Source organism: Mirounga leonina, unplaced genomic scaffold (genome assembly GCF_011800145.1).
Source record: "Mirounga leonina isolate KUSES-001 unplaced genomic scaffold, KU_Mleo_1.0 Mir_91, whole genome shotgun sequence".
In the NCBI taxonomy this organism is placed as follows: domain Eukaryota; kingdom Metazoa; phylum Chordata; class Mammalia; order Carnivora; family Phocidae; genus Mirounga; species Mirounga leonina.
In genome coordinates, this window is record NW_023270839.1 from 41,059,342 (window position 1) to 41,077,585 (window position 18,244).

Below are 18,244 nucleotides of genomic sequence, written 5' to 3' on the forward strand. Positions count from 1 at the left end.
CATGGTCTTAGGGTAATGGTGGCACCCAGCTTGGGATGGAGCCGGAAAAGAAGACTTCTGGGGGCTTGGGTTTGGTGCTGTTATTTTTAACCCCTGTTTTCAGCGTCCTTTCTTGCAGCTCTGGCCACAAGACAGGGCTGGGATGTTGTGTGAGGCTTGATACCTCTCAGTGGGCCTGGCCTGTGAGCTCCGACTGACCGAGGAGGAAGCGGTTAGGTGGCCGGGAATGCAACCTGCGCCTCCCAGATTAATTAATAATTGAGAGCTGGCCCCCAGCCAGGCGGAGCTGCGAGAGATAGAGTGAACAAAGAGTGGTTAACTACAGTGGGGGGAGGAAAAGTTTGACTTTGCCTGTGGCTAAAAGGGAAATTCACAATGGCCATGATTTATGGGCTGAATTACTTCGGCTCCTCCTTAGTGGGCCCCGTGTGGGCATGCACTCCAGGAATGCAGACGCTGGCGGCCTGCAGGACCATTCGTGCCCACTGGAAGGGACGAGGAAAGGGTGGGGGGCCGTGTGGCCCGTGCCAGCCTCGGTGCAGGAGGCGCGAGGCACACCCGTGGGAGACAGCAGGGAGAGGGACTGCCCTGGCCGCCTGGCCGAGCTGGGTCTAGGCTAGAAGCTGAGTGCCCGCTGGGACACACTCTTTGAGGAGGAATGGAGGGAACAGTGGGTGTGGAGTCTGGCTGCCTGGAGTTCAAATCCCACTAATCGGCCGTGTGACCTTGGGCAGGGGCCTTAACCTCCCTGAGCCTCGGTTTCCTCGTCTGTAAGGGTATACCCGGGATCGTTCTCCGGGTTAAATGAGATGCGGCTTGTAGACAGTAGATGCTCACTAGCAGCTGGATTCCCAGGGAGGGACCAGAGATGAGGCCTCAGTGACAACCCAGTAATGGCAGGGGATGCCTACGGCAGCTGTAAGCAGGGTGCTCCCTCAGCAGAGCTCTGCTGGGCCCACGCGGCAGTGCCAGGTGTGTGCTTTTTGCTGGGGTGCAGACACGATTATTCACCCTCCTTCCCCAAGAGTCCCTTCGTGCCTGCCCATGACTCAGGAAAGACACTCCTTTCTCCCACTAGCACTCGGGTCCCTATGGCTGCCAGCAGCCCTCCACAGGGGGAGGCAGTTCTAGAAGGCACTGGGCATGGCCCTCAGTTGGGTTCAGCTCAGATGTCTCCCTGGGCTTCTTGTCTTTTCTAGAAGAAATCAAGGATTATGAACTGGATCATGGCAAACAAGCCCTATGCCCCTCTTAGCTGTGGGAGACCAGATAGAAGCACAGTTGACAGGACCATCGCTCTCGTGACTAGAGTCCTGCCGTGTGAGCCCGTGTGTGTTCAGACACAGGCTGAAGGATTACTTTGAGAAATACACAACTGTTCCTGAGCTGATGGCTAGAAGGAGCGCATCGGCCTCAGAAAACCCGGACAAGCCCTGATCTGCTTCCTTGTAAACCCTTGAGGACCAGGGGGCAGTCACCCCACCCCTCTGAGCTTTAGATTTCATAACCTAAAACGGGGTCACTTATGAATGGGCTCGGAGAATTGGAAAACCCTCCACATTTCAAAATAGCATCCCACTGTCACCATCACCACTGATGGGGGGATAGAGCCACCTTTCTTGGCTTGGGCTGTCGGGGCCGCGGGAGCCAAGCTTGCCCTCCTGCTGCTGTGGAAACCAGTATTGGACTGGGGGTTGAAGCGTGGGGCCGGGGCTGTGGGACTGTGGCCACCTGCTAGCCTGATGGGATGGACAGACTGACTGGCTCCTTCCCTCCCCTGCACCTCCCGCCCCGGATCCCACAAGCCAGCCCTTGACGGGCAGCTGGGAGCCTGGGCCGAGGCTGCTTCAGGCACCCACAGTAACACGGCCACAGACGTGCTGCCAAGCCCTTTTGCACCATTTCTGCAGGGAACATTTTAAATCTCGGGTTATTGCGTTCTTTACGGCAAATATTAGTATTAATTGTGGCTTAATGATCTGTCCGGTCAATATTAGTTTTTTGCTTATTACAAAGCCCTCCTGTTTGTTCTAGAAATACACGAGAGTGATCCAGGCAACCCTCACTTTAAGAAAACCCAGCAGGCTGGACTCTGCATTCACTGAAGAGGTGTGGTTTACGTACCGTTGTGTTGCAAAGGGTATTTTAAAGAAAAGGATTTAATGCGGGGATTATTTTTGGACTTGAACACCCCTGCCTTTGGTACTTTAATTTGGGGGTGCTTATCCTAACCTGCATCTTCAGTGTAAAATCAAGGCAGGTGTGTTTGACTTGTAGAGGTCACATGACACTGTCTTGTTGGTAAATAACAACAGGCTGATGTTAGATGAGGCTTATTTTTGAGAGCTATGCAAACAAGAAAACCAGCCTCCCGCCCTGTTCTTCGGCTCTTCCATTCAGAGCCATGCCCTCTGTTCCCTTCACCCTCATTGACTTAGCAAGCCGCGGAAGTGAAATCCACCCCCATTGCCAACACAGATGACGGTAGACTGTAGGCGATTTTGGGGGGGTGGGGGGTTACTGAAACAAGCCTTGCGCACAGTGAGCTCATCCGGGATTCCATCAGCCAGGCTGCTTCTTGAGGATCAGCAAGTCGGAGCGATGCCTCTCCCCCCCGCCTCAGTGTCCTGGCCTCTGAGCATCAGTGTTGTCACCTGTCAACTGGGAACAGGTGTGGCTGCTCACCTTTTTCAAACCCAGGGGAGACCCATGGATTTGCCTTCCCAGCTCTCGGCTGTAAAATCCATCTGGCACCCCACTGTCGGGAGCTGGGCGCCAGGGCCCAAGGGAGGAGAGGCAGAGCCGAGGGCAGCCTCATCCCAGGCGTGGAGACGCGTGCCCTCCTGACGGCAGCATCACCGGGTCCCTGTGGCTGCCAGCAGCCCTCCATGGGGAGAGGCAGTTCTAGAAGGCACTGGGCATTGCCCTCAGTTGGGTTCAGCCCAGATGTCTCCCCGGGCTCCTGACGGCAACACCAAACAGGATGTGGTCACACCCGGGGACTGAGGAAGGCTTTTCAGAGGAGGTGATGTCGGGGTCTTGATGTTTGAGCAGGAGTCTGACAGATGTTGGGGCTTAGGGGAGGAAACTGTCGTGAGGGCCTTCGCGAACTCCCTTTGAGTGAGGCACTCTGCGAGGGAAACCAGCACTCCTCGGGGCCACCTTCTTGGTGTGCACCACGGGCCTCACTCAAGGACCGGTGCTCAGGTGGGGCCTCCGCTCAGCTCAGTGCGCTGCCTTCACCCCTGAAATTCTGAATCATTTTTTTAGGTAGGCTCCACCCCCAGCGCGGAGCCCAAAGAGGGGCTCGAACTCCCGGACCTTAGCTGAGATCAAGACCTGAGCTGAGATCAAGAGTCGGACGCTTAAGCGACTGAGCCACCCAGGAGCCCCCTGAGTAATTTTTGAACAAGGAGCCCTGCGTTTTTGTTTTCATATTGATCCCCAAAAGTGTGTCGCTGGTCCTGGCTCTCAGAGATGTCGGCATCTGCCCACAGTAACAGAGCTGTTTGGATTTGTGCCAGTTTTGCAAGTTTGCAGACTTGCAGTCTCAGGAGGCTGCCAGATCAAGGGAGAGTAGGGTGGGACAGAGTTCACGCAGAGTAGGGTGTCCACTGCACAGGGAGCTAAGGGACCCAAAGGCAGAAGGTGGTAGGGCCAGGGATTTGAGGGGTCCAGGCTGTGGGGGGCCTCACCTGCTTATCCCTCAGGCTGTTTCTATACCAGCACTGGGTTCCTGCCCCTGAGAGCTGAGACAGGCTGATGGAGGGTGATTTGGGGGTACTTTGCTTTTATGGCTTTATATTGGGTCCAAGCAGAAGTCTGGGGCAGGAGGTTTTCCAGTAAAACTCCCAATTGTATTTGGGAGAGAAAGGAAAAGCAGAGGTGCCCCAAATTCTCCCGGCTCCGGGAGCCTGCAGGGCAGGAACATGCCCGGAGACGGGCTTCCCTGGAGCACCCCACCATCTGCCACAGACCGCATCCTGCACCTCTGCCGCATGCCTAGGCTGTCCCCATCTGAACCCCCAAAGGGCCGATTTTGTTCTCTGGGGTCTCGGATTCAACAGGGAAGTCAAGGTTGGGTTGAATCAGTGAATGTTGGCAACTAAAGCTTGAAAATGAAAACCCGGCTTATGGGGCGCCTGGGTGGTTCAGTCCATGAAGCATCTGCCTTTGGCTCAGGTCATGGTCCTGGGGTTCTGGGATCGAGTCCCGCATCTTGTGCATGCTCTTTCTCTCTCTCTCTCTCACAGATAAATAAATAAAATCTAAAAAAAAGAAGAAAAGAAAACCCATCTCAGCTGACTGAGAACCCTGAAGGCCGGGGAGGGGCCCAGTTTGTGTGTGAATTTGGGAATTGGGCCATCAACAGGGCCCACCTGCAGGCAGGGAGGATTGGGGGGGCCCTTCCCTTCTCATAACTTCCACCTCTTTCCTGGGGACCCAGGAGGTGCCCAGCTTCATGATCTTGCACAAAGAGTGTTATTTTAGAATCTTTCCAGGGGCAATATGAAAAGCAAGGCTTCCCCACCCCAGTAGGTCTCTGGGTAAGAAAACAAACAAACAGATTCAGAGTCTGACTTGGTGATAAGACAAAAGAGGACTTGGAATGGGAGCAAAGTTCAGAGGCTTTTGTTGCAGAAACTGGTTCCTTCTCGAAAATGTGGGCTGATTTTATAAGCTGCTTATCGCTGTCTCTCCCCTCATAGACACTTCTCCGTCCGTCCTTCCCTCGCAAGGCCCAGGGAACCAGAATTCTCTCCCCCACCCCGACTCGGTCCCAGCCCTGCTTCCTTGGGGTCTTCTGTCTCTGGCTTAGGTGCCTGGGTTTCCTTTAGGAGGGCCAGGCTGGTCCAGGCAGGTGCACCGTGTTTCTGGTGTCGTCTGGTCCCCCAGGCTGGTGGCAGCCCCAGGGTGGCTCTCAGAGGCTGAAGCTTCCCACAGTGTTGTAAGAAGGGAGCTGGGACCGGGCACAGAGACCCCGGGGGGAAGCTACTCCTCCCTCGGTGCAGGGAGCCTGGACCATCTCGCCGGGGTGGCAGAGCGAGACGGATGCTGATGGCAGCAGGGCCCCAGCTTTGTCCCCCTTGAAGAAGTAGGTCCCAGGGAAAGTGGGGTGGGGGTGGGGGTGGGGGGAAGGCTGAGCAGGCCTGTGTGTTCGGGCCCGGGTGGGAACTTGTTTTCTGTCAGGGGTGCACAAGGAGTTCACTTTTCAGGACTTGTTTGAATACCGCACAGGATAAAGAAGTGGAAACCTTACCCACCTCAGCCCAGGCTGCTACTTTGTTCCACCAGCGATGTGGGGCCGAGCAGGCCAGGGTCAGGCCGCCAAGGCTGGAAGAAAGGCCTTCCTGCAGTGCCCCACAGGTCTTTCCCTAGAGAAGGCTGGTTATGGCCTGTGGCCACCGACTATCCTTGCACACCCTCCCTCCTAAGCCCATCCAGGGCGGAGGCTCTGGGGACCACCCCAAAGAGCAGAAAGGGCAGATGAGGCAGCATGGAGGGCCCAACAGAGAGTGTGAGGCCAGCCAGTCAGGATTCCCACCCTGCATTGCCTTGTGGCCTCTCCAACCTGGGGTCCGTCCTCTGAGAAGGGGGATGATTCCATCTCTTGGACTTGGGAGTTTCTAAAGAGAGAATGGATAAAGAGCCCGAGCGCCCGGCCCCTCCCCACCACCCTCAGGGACTCACCTGGGGTTAGTAGCCCTTTCCCAAGATCACCATTCTGCACTGTAACATCTAGAAAACGCTCATCGGGTTTTGGAGGGGTGATGGGAGTGTGTGGGAGAAACTATACTAAAAACTCAAGAAGTATATATGTTTGCAGGACTGTGTAGGGGGCCGTTGGTAGCTGTTCTAAGGCATGCTTTTTGAAAACCCCACTGCCCTCTGGTAATGGTAAGGTGGGCGGTATGTGGTGGGGTGGTGGCCTCCCACGTTGCCACATCCAGGGACTCCCCCTTTTTTTAAAGATTTTATTTATTAGAGAGGGAAAGCGCGCGTGCACATGATGAGTGGGGGATGGACAGAGGGGGAGGGAGAGGGACAAGCAGACTCCCCACTGAGCAGGGATCCCAGCACCCTGAGATCATGACCTGAGTCGAAGTCAGGCCCTTAACCGACTGAACCACCCAGGCGCCCCCAAGGACCCCTTTTAATGTCCAGTCTTTATAGAGCCTTCCCATTCCAGCTCAGAGTGGACCTGGCTGGGTGGTCATTGTGCAGTCCTGTGGCATTACTCCTCCAGGTGGCAACCACGAGAGTAACACAGAGTCCCCTGTCTAATCAAAGCCTAGATAGTCGAGCTCAAATCCCAGCTTCGCAACTTCCTAGCTGAGGGCTATGGACACATTGCCTGACATTTGGGCCTCGGTTCCTTCATCTTGAAATGGGAATGACTGAAAGGGGTGGTGGGAGTGTAAAGTGACTTGCCAGTATGTCGAAATAGTGCATTTAAAGTGCTTCATATTCTGCCTGGCATGTGGTAAAGGTTCATTAAATGGTGGCTGGTTTATTAGTATTATTGGCTGGTTTATTTTATTATTGTTATTACTACTACTACTATTTCCCCTTGATTCTCAACTCCATTGGCATGTCTTATCTTTGTAAATATCATTACCTAATGTGAATACCTTTATGAACCAACGAGCTGACTCAGTCTATTAAATAATGTATACAAATAATATATAGAGATAAGATTTACGGTGGTTAATAATATCAGGAAAAATAAGAACAGCTGTTATTTCTGGAGTGCCTATTTCGAACCAGGCATTATTTGATGCCCTTGAAATGAATCCCAGCTGCCCGATGAAATAAGCAATGGTTGCATCCCCATTTCACAGATCAGGAAACTGAGGCCTGGGGAGGTAAACTCGTGTGCCCAAGATGTCACAGCTGGTGAGTGGCAGAGCTGAGATTCACATGCAGGAAGCTGTGCTCCTGAGCCCACGCTCTTAAATCCAGCCCTGTGCAGGAGACACCCGATGGGTCCTGGCCGTGTGGCGAATTTCCACCGTGCCTTGACAAGTCACTTGACCTCTTCCGAGCCTCAGTTTTTGCCTCTGCAAAGTTGTCAGTTTGGGCCCCGTAGCCTGTCTGTTTCCTGGCCTCCCTCCTCCCCTGCTGTCATTCCGCCTTGGCATTTCCATCTCATCCCTGCCTTGGGGGGTGGGGGGAGGCCATCCCCGAGCAGAGCAGCCGCCGACTGCCTGCAGGGGGGTGGCCAGCTCAGCCCTCGGCCCCGGAGACCAGCAGCCGAGAGAGCCCCTGAGGTGGACCCTGGGCAGGCGGCAGCGGTGGCCAGACCGCCCGTGATGTAATGACCGATTAGGAACTTCCTCTTGGAAGCCGGGCTTCCTCTAAGAGCCAAAGGTGCTGGAGCTGAGGTGGGGGGTGGGGAGGGGCGAGTGGGAGCGAATAAGAGGAAACTCCTGTCAGCTGGGCCCTGCTTTTGGAAAGAGTTCAGCAGAGAGGCTCGTTCTAAGCTGTTGACCATTAACATGACATGGCCCCGTGCGCATTCCTTCTCTGCTTTTACTGCCAGAGCCCAGCGGATAAAGGACTGGTCTCCCCCTCCCTTAACAAAAGAAAAAAAAAAAAAAAAAGCCTCTAATTAATGCTGCATCTCTGGACTTGCTGCAAAACCCAAAGCCATTTCTGCAGCTTAAAATGACAAAGGAAGGTTAAGTGGAAACTCCTTTTCTCCCCTTAAGTTTGATTACAAAAACTACTTATCTAATGGGCAAACAGGGCTTTTAAAGGGGTGTTAGGTTAACCAGATGCAGGGCCACATAATTACTCCCAGGCCTGGGAGCCGCAGATGAAAAAGCTGCCGGTTGGGCGGGAACTTGAAGTCACAGGCATGACATGGGACAGAAGAAAGGAGCTTTCCAGGAGGGCAGGAGGCCCCAGTGCGACCCGCGAAAAGGGGACTGGAAAAGCCAGCACCCCCCCCACACACACGCTGGGGCTCCTCTCTGGCTCTGTCCCCAACTTACTGGGTGACCCTGGGCAAGTCACTTCACCTCTCTGGGCCTCTGAGTCTCGCTTCCCAGCCCTCAGTGGGGTCTGGGTCTGTCTGCCCCGGCTCTGTGCTCATGTGAGGTGTGGCCGGGTCAGCCCTTTCCACCCAGCCCTAGGGGAGGCAGGGAGGCTGTTGTGGCCCCAAGTGGGGGGAAAGCAGCAACAAAGGCTTTGAACACGGAGGAGTATGGGCCGCCCGGCCGAGACCCTGGAGACCAGGAGGACGCGGGGCCCAGCCTGCCAATGCTGCGAGCCTTCCTGTCTCTCTCTCAGAGCCTGAGGGCCCAGAGACTTGAATCTGGGCACATCTCTGGTTCCCTTCACAGGATGGCCCAGTCCGAGGCAGTTTGGCCAAATGGAAAGGGGGGGATCACGAGAAAAACAAGCTGCATTGCGTATGCTCAGGCTTTTGGAGAGTGCAGCCCACGGGGGAGCACATAGGAACGTTCCTGCCCTTTGTTTTGACAGAAAACTGCTGATTCGAAGAAGCTAAAGGCTTTTCTTGGGATTTCAGCTCTTCCCGCCACCCCCCAGGCTGCAGTCGGCCCCTTGGTGCCCCAGCAGCCCCCGCCTCCCCAAATTACACGTTGGGCTCGCAGCACCCTCACTGGGCAGAGAGGCCGAGAGGAAGGAATGCCAACCATTGGAGGGGCTGGCTCCGGTGTAGGGGAGAGCGCCTATTGTGGGCCAGTCTCCTCCTGCCCACCGCAGGCGTCCACCACCCTCTGGTGGCAGGAATGTGGGCACCACCGGGAGGCTGGGCCACCCCTGCCTAGTCTGGAAACACAGCGGCTGTCCCCTGGGCCACCGCAGAGCCCTGCTGAGGCCACTCCAAGACAGCCACAGGGGGCTGACCTAGCAGCACATTTTCATTCTTTCAAGGAATGCACCATGGAAATGCACCCCTCCTCCGAGTATAGGTGGTGCGTTCGGACGGTGTGTACACCCCAGTTCCTACGGTACCGAGCCAGATATCAAACGTGTCCATCATTCCAGAATGTTCCCTCACGCCCCCTCCCAGTCATTCCCGCTCCCCAGAGGTAAACCCTGTTCTGATTTCTATCACTGTAGGTTAGTTTTGTCTACTCGAGGATGTTCTATTAATAGAAACAAACAGCCTATCTTCTGTGTCTGGCTTCTTTCACTTAGCACAATACATTTGAGATTCACCCACGGTGTTGTGTGTTTCCCTAGGTCGTTCCTTTTTATCAGTGAGTCGCGTTCCATCGTACGGATGTCCGTTATTTCTGTGTTTCCATGACCTTAGTCTGTTTGGGCTGCTATAACAAAAAAGCCATAGCCTGGGGAGCTTCAACAACATGTATTTATTTCTTACCATTCCTGGGGCTGGGGAGCCCAAGATCAAGGTGCTGGCAGTGTTGGTGTCTAGTGAGGGCCCAGCTCCTGGTTCTTAGATGGCCGTGTTCTTGCTGTGTCCCCAGGAGGGCAGAAGGTGAGGGAGCTCTCCTGGGCCTCTCTTCTAAGGCCACTAATCCCATTAATGAGGGTTCTACCCTCATGACCGAATCACCTCCCAAAGGCCCCACCTTCAAAGGCTATCGCGCTGGGGGGTTAGGATTTCAGTATCTGAATTTCAGGGGTTCACAAATATTCAGGCCCTAATACCCATCCTCCCGTTGATGGACACCTGAGCCATCTGCCTGGTTTGGTGACTGCAGGTGGAGCTGTTGTGAACATTCACTAAATCACAGAGATCTCGAGCTCATGATTCACATGGGAAGCCTGAGGCCCGGAGAAGGAAGATGAACTGCCCAGTGCAGGCCCAGAGGCAGGACCCCTGACTGCAGGACTCCTGACCCCCCGCCTCCCCCCCCAGCCTGGGGCCACTCTGCCCCAGACACAGCGCCAGACCGCACCTCTCCTCTCCTACCACCCCCCCCACCCCAGAGCCCTCCGAGCCAGGACCCAGAGTCTGGCTGGGAACTAGGCCAGGCCCCGAGCAGGGGGTAGTGAGCAAGAGTTTCGGTCAGAGCGCGGTCATCTTTGATGTTGTGCACTCGGGTCTGACTCCCTGGTATTTATTTGCAATTAAGGAGCTGGTTCCTAATTAGGTTGATGGCGGGACCACAGCCTTGGAGACACGAGGAGAAAAAGATCTTCTGCAAAAGACTGTCCCCTCGCACCCTGAGCGGCAGCCAGGCTGAGGACAAGGAGCACGGTGGTGGAGTGGGGCTCCGCCACCATGGGGGAGGGCAGAGGTTTGGGGGGCCGGCCTTCTCATTTGCAGGGAGCAAGCAGGTCAGCTTGTATCGGCCACACTGCCTGAGACCCGAATCCACACGGGTGTGTGTGTGTGTGTGTAAACCAAGCCACAGTGGCCCTTGACTTTGTTCTAGACATTCAGCTATTCTTGCTCCATTCCTCATTCCTGTGCTGGTGAGCACCTCTCTTTAACCTCGGGTTCCAGGCTAGAAGCTAAACCTTCCCATCAGTACAGTGAGGGATGCTGCCATCCACTATCCTGTTGTACCCTCCCATGGTGGTGACCCTGGGTCATGACCCCCAACACCCCTAAGGAGCCCTGCCTGGCCTTTGAAGGGTTAGGGCCAGCCCTGGGGCCGGTAAACAGACAGCTACTTCTTTCTGCACCCAACTGATCTGCTGCTGGAGTTTCCAGAAAATCCAAAGATGGACCATATAAATGAGACGCTGGATTATGAATAAGTCCATTTTACAAGTGGGGAGACTGAGACTTAGGGACACTCAGGGGCTGGTCCATGGCCACACATCCAGTCAGTGGTGAGAGCCTTAGGTCCGTCTTACTCTGAAACCCTTTGGCTCATGTGACAAGCACTGGATTAGAGTTCTAGGGTCCCAAGTTCTGGTCCCAGTTCTGCTATCTGTTGCTGTGTGTGCTTTGGTGAGTCCCCCTGGACCCCTGGGGTGCCATCCTTGGGGCACAAGGACATTGGATTCAATTAGTGGTTCTCACAGGCCAGTCTCTGTTCTATGTTTTCACTGGTCCACAATGAAAGAGATAAGAAAATTTCTTATAATCTAATTGTGTTAACTTTTACATTCCTGATTTAGGTTCTAACTATTTCATTATTATCAAATTATACTTTCTTTTGTGCTAGTGGTAGTCGATGGTCTTGGGGTTTTTAATAAGTCTGTACATGACAAAATAAAACAGTAGTAACCCTGTACATTCACAGTCCCTCTGTTAAACAATGTATTGGTTTGTGAAAACCCAAAGTGTTGGGGCTCCCTGGACAAGATGATGTCAGTGGGTCCCTCAAGCTCTGGAGCCCTAAGAACCCAAGAGCTGGGTGGGGACAGGGAGCCCCGAGCATGGTGATGTGCTCACTTGCTGGCTCGCTCTTGGGAGACCTCAGACCTCAGTCCTTGCCCACCATCCCTTGGGGCCTGAGACCACCGGCCCCACCTGTTGGGCAGGATCCAATGGGAGCTGGGGGTCAGGGCAGTGGGCTGACCCTTAGGATGAATTTTAGTTCCTTCCTCCTTCCCTTTTAGCATGTTCTTCGAGCACCCTAGGGATACATGCAGTCTTGGGACAGAGGTAGAGAGGATGGAGGCCCACCCCTTCCTACTGGAAAGTTTAGACCGGCCAGGGGCACTGACCAACAGCACAGACACCTGCTCAGGCCTAGGGAGTGACTGCATTGAGGGCCGCAGGGGCGTGGGAGGGAGAAACCAGAGAGGGCTTCTCAGAGGCAGCATCCATCTTCTGGAATTTGAAAGACTTGGCCAGGAGCCCAGGTGTGATGAAGTGTTACCCAGTTTGCTTAACCAGAGAGGGTGCAGGAGGTGAGGCTGGGCCCAGGCAGCTCTGTGGGGTTCATTTCCCAAGCACAGGAGCCGATCCCCATGAGGAGTGCTAGAGCAAGGCTGGAACATGGGTATTGATGAGGTGGGGGTAGATGATGAGGGGCATTTGGCTTGGCCGGGGTGGAAGGTGCTAAGAGGAGGGGGACAGGAAGTATCCCCCCCACCCGCCCTCAATTCCATTACTCTCAACCTCCCTCCTCCCCCTCCTCCCCACCCCCCCTTTCTGACTGCCAAAGTGCTTCTTCACCTTTTATGATGGAGTGGCTCCACCCTGGGGCAGAGCTGCCACTTTATGACTGAGTGGCCCTCGGAGCCTTATCTGTAGAGGGGGGATAGCAGTAAGCCTCACTCAGTGAAGCTGCGGTGCGCCCTCGGGGAGCGAAGGCCTTTCACGGGGTGGGGGGGCGGAGTGACTCACCGGCTTGTGGGTGAGCACCTCTAGGATTCAGACCGTGAGAGCAGTCTGGTCACACACAGGAACCCTGAGGCTTAGAGAAGGGAGGGGACTTGTTCAGTGCAGGGGCTTCAGCGGGGAGTCTACCCGGAGTGTGGAGACGGCCTCCCCCCCCCCGCCCGGAGTGTGGGCCTGGCACTGAGGCTGGCCCTGGCAATCTCTCATGTGTACCCTCGACCAGCTCATGGCACCTCCCTGGGCCTCAGTTTCCTCACCTGTGGAACGGGCTGGTAATAGAGGTGAACCAAGTCTGTTGGGAAGAAGGTGCCTGGCTGATGCAAGGCTCTCAGTGATGCGTGTCCTCTCCTGTCACCCAGCATTCTGCAGGCACAGGTGTTTGCTTCCCTCCCTCTCTGTTTCTGGTACACTAAAGGGACTCTCACTGCTCAGGAGAAGACCGGCGCTGGAGTTTCACGGCCGGGCCAGGATCGTGCTGCTTTCCTACCTCTTAGAAACTCCCAGACCTGTACCGGATGGGTGGATGGATGGATGGATGGATGGATGGAGAGAGGGGCCATAGCTTGCAGTGTTCTTGGCTGCCCACCTGCTGGGACCCGCCTAGTTGCCTGCAGCTTGGTCGCCCACCCAAGCTAGAGCTGTTTCTCTGCCTGCTGGCCAAGGGGCGAGTCAGCTGAGGGCAAGGACCAGTGTCTTTTCTCCGCTCCCCCCCCCCCCCCCCCCCCCCCCCCCCCACTGCACACTGGCCAGAACCAGGAGGGGCCTGGAGGGGACTTGGAGGCAAATTAATACATTATCAGGAGTGACCTGGGGACCTGTGTCTGGGACCTCAACACCAGGCAGAGGGTGAGGGGCACGCCCTTTGGGGCTCTGCCCAGTCCAAGGCCTCAGCGGAGTTGGCAGCCTACAGGACGCCCTTCGGGAAGACACTTTCCTGCTAGGTGGCTGGGTGGGCCTGCCAGTGCATGGGAGGATCGGAGGGGCCCCGTCACCCTGCCGCTCTGGGGCTTCTAGGCGGGGCTGGGCTGAAGGCAGACAGCTGACCTCGCCCAGGCTCCTGAATGAAGTTGTTAGCAGTGTTTTCTTCCTCGGGTTTGGTTGGACTTTGATCAGTTTCCCTAGGAGAAGCCACACCGTGAAGTGCCTCACTGTGTTCCCATCCCATTCTCGGGAGAACCGCTCCCTCTGTGCATGAGCCCCATCCAAGGGCTGTGTGGGAACATGTGCCCCCACGGGGCAGTCACGGATGCCCACCTGCTTCCCAGAACTCTGCGCTCAAAGGAAAGACCAGATTCTGCAAGACCAGGTTTCAGAATCTGAGAAGCTGGCCACACACGGGAGCGGCAAAGATGGGGCTGCCCAGGCCTCTGTGTGGCCTTCGGTCTGGTGTCAGAAAATTGTTCATCCAGACCTGTGGACATGCACACATGCCTCAAGCTGGAGGGGAAGGGAATTCCAGTCATCCAGGCCACCCCTTTGCTGTCCATGGGGAAACTGAGGCTCAGAGAGGAGCCGCACCCACCTTGGAGAGCTGGCGATCCCTGGAGCCCTTGCGGGGCAATTTGCTTTAACATTCGGAGACCCTCAGCTTCCCTGTCTCACAGAAGGGGCTGCAGTTCGGGTGAAAATCTGCACTTAATGCCAAGAGAGCCACCTTGAGGGGTGGAGGGTGGGGGTTACTGGGAAACTAGGCATCATGCTCAAGGCCAAGGCTGGGAGCATTCTGGGCTGGAAGGGATTCTGGGGGCCAACTCCCCCACCCCCCCGTGTCTTCCTGTGCCTGGGTCCCCTTTGAGTGGTGATTCACCCCCCCCAATAGCTTAACCCCACTCTGTTCAGGTGGAGGCTTGGACTGGCGGGGCTCAGACCCAGGCCGGGCCACGCACTAGCTGTGTGGCCTCTGGCAGGCTGCTGGTGTCCGCCAAGTCTTGGATCCTCAGCTGTAAAATGAGGAGAAGGTGGCCTGGTCAGGGAGTGAGGGGAGGACCCAGTGAGTCAGAAGGGCAGTGTGCAGCACCTGGAACATTGTAGGTGCTCGGTGTTCAGCCCCTCCTTTGGGTGTGTGTGTGTGTGTTGTGGGGCGGGGCGGGGGGGGGGGTGTCCCTCTCTCCTGCTAGCTTGAGCTTGGAAAATTCCACGGGCAGGAGCCGGGTGCGGTTCATGTCTGTGTACCCAGAGCCCGGAGCACGCAGTGGGCGACTTGCCTTCTCTGTGGGCTCCCCTTTGCGTGTGCGTCGGGGGCAGTTCTCCCGCGAGCTACAGTTCCTGAGGACGACCCGGCAGGCGTCGGTGCCCGCAGGTCTGCTGAACGCCGCAAACCCCACCGACCCGCCCCCTCCAGCGAGCGGCGCCACCTCTGCTCCCCTCTGCCCCCCACCTGCCCCCCCATTAACCGCCCGCCGTGCCCTGTGCTTGCCCCGCAGACGCCAGCATGTCTCCGGATGCCACCAAGCCGAGCCACTGGTGTAGCGTGGCCTACTGGGAGCACCGGACACGTGTGGGCCGCCTCTACGCGGTGTACGACCAGGCCGTGAGCATCTTCTACGACCTACCTCAGGGCAGCGGCTTCTGCCTGGGCCAGCTCAACCTGGAGCAGCGCAGCGAGTCGGTGCGGCGCACGCGGAGCAAGATCGGCTTCGGCATCGTGCTCAGCAAGGAGCCCGACGGCGTGTGGGCCTACAACCGCGGCGAGCACCCCATCTTCGTCAACTCGCCCACGCTGGACGCGCCCGGCGGCCGCGCCCTCGTCGTGCGCAAGGTGCCGCCCGGCTACTCCATCAAGGTGTTCGACTTCGAGCGCTCGGGCCTGCTCCAGCACGGGCCCGAGCCCGACGCCGCCGACGGCCCCTACGACCCCAACAGCGTCCGCATCAGCTTCGCCAAGGGCTGGGGGCCCTGCTACTCACGGCAGTTCATCACCTCCTGCCCCTGCTGGCTCGAGGTCCTCCTCAACACCCACAGATAGCGGCCCGCCGCGACCTGCCCCAGCGCCCAGAGACGCAGCCCCCCACGGACGACACCCCCCAAATATCATCTACCTAGATTTAATATAAAGTTTTATATATTATATGGAAATATATATTATACTTGTAATTATGGAGTCATTTTTACAATGTAATTATTTATGTATGGTGCAATGTGTGTATATGGACAAAACAAGAAAGACGCACTTTGGCTTATAATTCTTTCAATACAAATATATTTTCTTTCTTTTCCTCCTTCCTCCTCTTCTTTATTATTATTATTTGTTTTTGTTTTGTCTTGTTTTTTTTTTTGTTTTTTAAAGAAAATGATACAGCAGAGCTAGGTGGAAAAGCCTGGGTTTGGTGTATGGTTTTGGAAATATTAATGCCCAGACAAAAAGCTAATACCAGTCACTCATTGATAATAAAGTATTCGCATTATGGTTTTTTTTTTTTTTTTTTTTTAATGTCTTCTTTTTAACAAAGAGGGACATGCAGGGCTTCCGTGGGTCTCTGACCCAGCCAGCATCCTGAAACTTGATTTCAGTCTTTTACCAGGGAAAGAGTAGAGGGGATAAATTGAGAACGGAGGAAGGGCATATGTTTACTGTTGAGGCCAGAGAAGGTTCTCATGTTCCCTCCTGCCCATGGCTGCACTGTGTCCACAGGTTGGGGGTGTGTGTCGGGGTGGGGGCAGGGAGCTTTCCAGGTCTGATGGGGGAGGCTCAGGTCCATGCCTCCCATCTCTGAACTGTGCACGAGCTACAAGAAGACACTAATTCTCATCACTCTGGGGAAATGGCCTGAGGAAGAAAGATACATTGGGCCTCGGGCCCACCTGCCACCTTCGAAAACCCACCTAAGCCCCAGGGTGAAGCTCCTTTTAAGACCTAGTCAACCCACTCTCGCACCCCTCACCCAAGAGCTCAGAACTAGGCCATCTGGGGTTGTATTTATGATTTATGCAAAGGCAGGTCGTTTCTTTCTACTCTATAAAAGGGAAAAGTTGAGATTCTGGAAGAGCAAATGACTAGCTGATAACAGATCAGGGTTAGAAGTCACATTTAATTGTAGGACCAGAGCCATATTAAATCAGTTTTCTCTCTTGAGAAAACTCAAAAAAAAAAAAAAAAAAAGAAGGCTTCCTTGGCCAGATAACTAAGGGGAATGTTACATTGTATATCTTCTTTCTTGGAGATTTACATTAGCATATTAAGTGCTCGGAGAAGTCATGTGTATTATCTATCGCTGCGTAATAAATTATCCTAAAACGTAGCAGCTTGAAACTAACATTTCTTATCTCTCCCAGTTTCTTGTGTTCAAGAATGCAGGAGCCGCTCAGCTGGGTGGTTCTGGTTCAGGGTCTCGTGAGGTTGTAGTCAAGCTGTCGGCCAGGGCTGCAGTCATCTGAGGCTTGTCAGGAGCCGGACGACCCGCGTCCAAGCTCACTCACGTGGCTGTTGGCTGGAGGCCTCAGTCCCTCACCCCACAGGCCTCTCCACCGGGCTACTCATGACATGGCTTCCCCCAGAGCAAAGGATCCGAATGAGAGAGACCAGGAGTGAAGCTGCCATCCTTTATCACCTTAGCTCGAAAGTGACATGCATCTCTTTGCCATATTCTATGGATCACTGAACGATTCTTGCTGATGATGAGGGAGGGGCTACAGGAGAATGTGAATGACAGGAGGCGGGGATCGTGGCCACCACATCCTCTGAGGAGTGCACCGTTTTACTTTGCTTCCCAAAGTTATTTACCGATGGACCCTTGTCCCCACCCCTGCTAATCCTGTCCCCTTACCGAGGCATACCGGTGCTTCTGACAGTGCCAACCCCCGGACACAGCAGGGCGCCCCACACTGAGGCCCTGTCCCCATCGGGGGTGCCTGCCTTACTGGGGTATTCTTGGTGTGGGGTCAGTGTGGGGGGCACTTCGGGCTCAGGCAGTTAGCGGAGTGCAAGACGGAACAAGGAGCCGGTTCTGTGGAGGTGTTACAGCTCTGGTCCTCACGAGCAAGTGACAGGCTAAGGGTGGCAGAGGGGACAGGAGCAAAGGGGTGACGCCGTGGGCCTGGAAGAGACCAGGAGGCATCCGTTGCATGCAACACCTAGGAGGCAGGAGAAGGTAGTCTTCAGACACTCATGCTCTGGAGCCAGGTTGCCTGAGTTCAAATCTGGTGTCTGCCCCTAGAGTGACTCTGGAGACTTCTCATCGGGCCTCGGTATTACCATAAGGTGGGTAAGACGGGGCTAACACTGCTCCTGCCTGAGAAGTGGGTTCGAACTGGGAGAAATAAGGACATCACACAATTCCTGGTCCATCATCAGTGTAAATCAGCTGTTGGGAATACAGGGCTGGGGCTGGAAAGGGAGGCGGGCCCTCAGATATTAGGACTCGGAGCTGGGGTGACAGGTGGTGGGGGGTGGGACCCTGGCTTCTGAGTGGGCCAGGGTCTGTGCAGGCCTTGTTTTTTTTTTTTTAAGATTTGATTTATTTGTCAGAAAAAGAGAGCACAAGCGGGGAGACTGGCAGGCAGAGGGAGAAGCATGTTCCCTGCTGAGCAGGGAGCCTGACTCGGGACTCGATTCCAGGACCCCGGGATCATGACCTGAGCGGAAGGCAGGCGCTTAACCGACTGAGCCACCCAGGTGTCCCTGTGCAGGCCTTTAGAAAGCACTTTGTAGGGGCTTCCCAGCAGGAAGGCTAGGCTGCAGGCAGGAATGAGTGAGCTGAGACCTACCTGCACGCACCGGGGCCCTCCAGCGCATAGGGCTCACCAACACCAGTCTCTAGAGAGGGACTCTTTGCTCTCCAAGGAAGCAGCTGGTCACCCCATGATGCCTAGATGTGGAAGTAATGATCAAATCCCCCTTTATCAGGGAGCAAGAGGGACAGGGATTGACACTCCCACCCATTTCATAGATGAGGAAACTGAGGCCCAGAGCAGGGAAGTGCTCACCTCAATCCCATAATCGTGGATGTTTGGATATGACCCAGATTGCCTACTTCCCACCACAGGGTCTGCTCTGTGCAGACC

At 55.3% G+C, this 18,244-nt stretch overlaps 1 protein-coding gene across 2 annotated transcripts in view; it reads left to right on the forward strand.

Moving 5' to 3' along the window:
- SMAD6 (SMAD family member 6) overlaps positions 1–16,482 on the forward strand; it is a 75,914-nt gene extending 59,432 nt beyond the window's left edge. For both annotated transcript variants that reach the window (XM_034994767.1, XM_034994768.1), the window contains one exon: positions 14,668–16,482. In XM_034994767.1, coding sequence (XP_034850658.1) covers positions 14,668–15,209 — 542 coding nt within the window. In that variant the 3' untranslated portion in view covers positions 15,210–16,482. The remainder of the gene's footprint in view (positions 1–14,667) is intronic.
- The last annotated feature ends 1,762 nt before the right edge of the window (positions 16,483–18,244 follow it).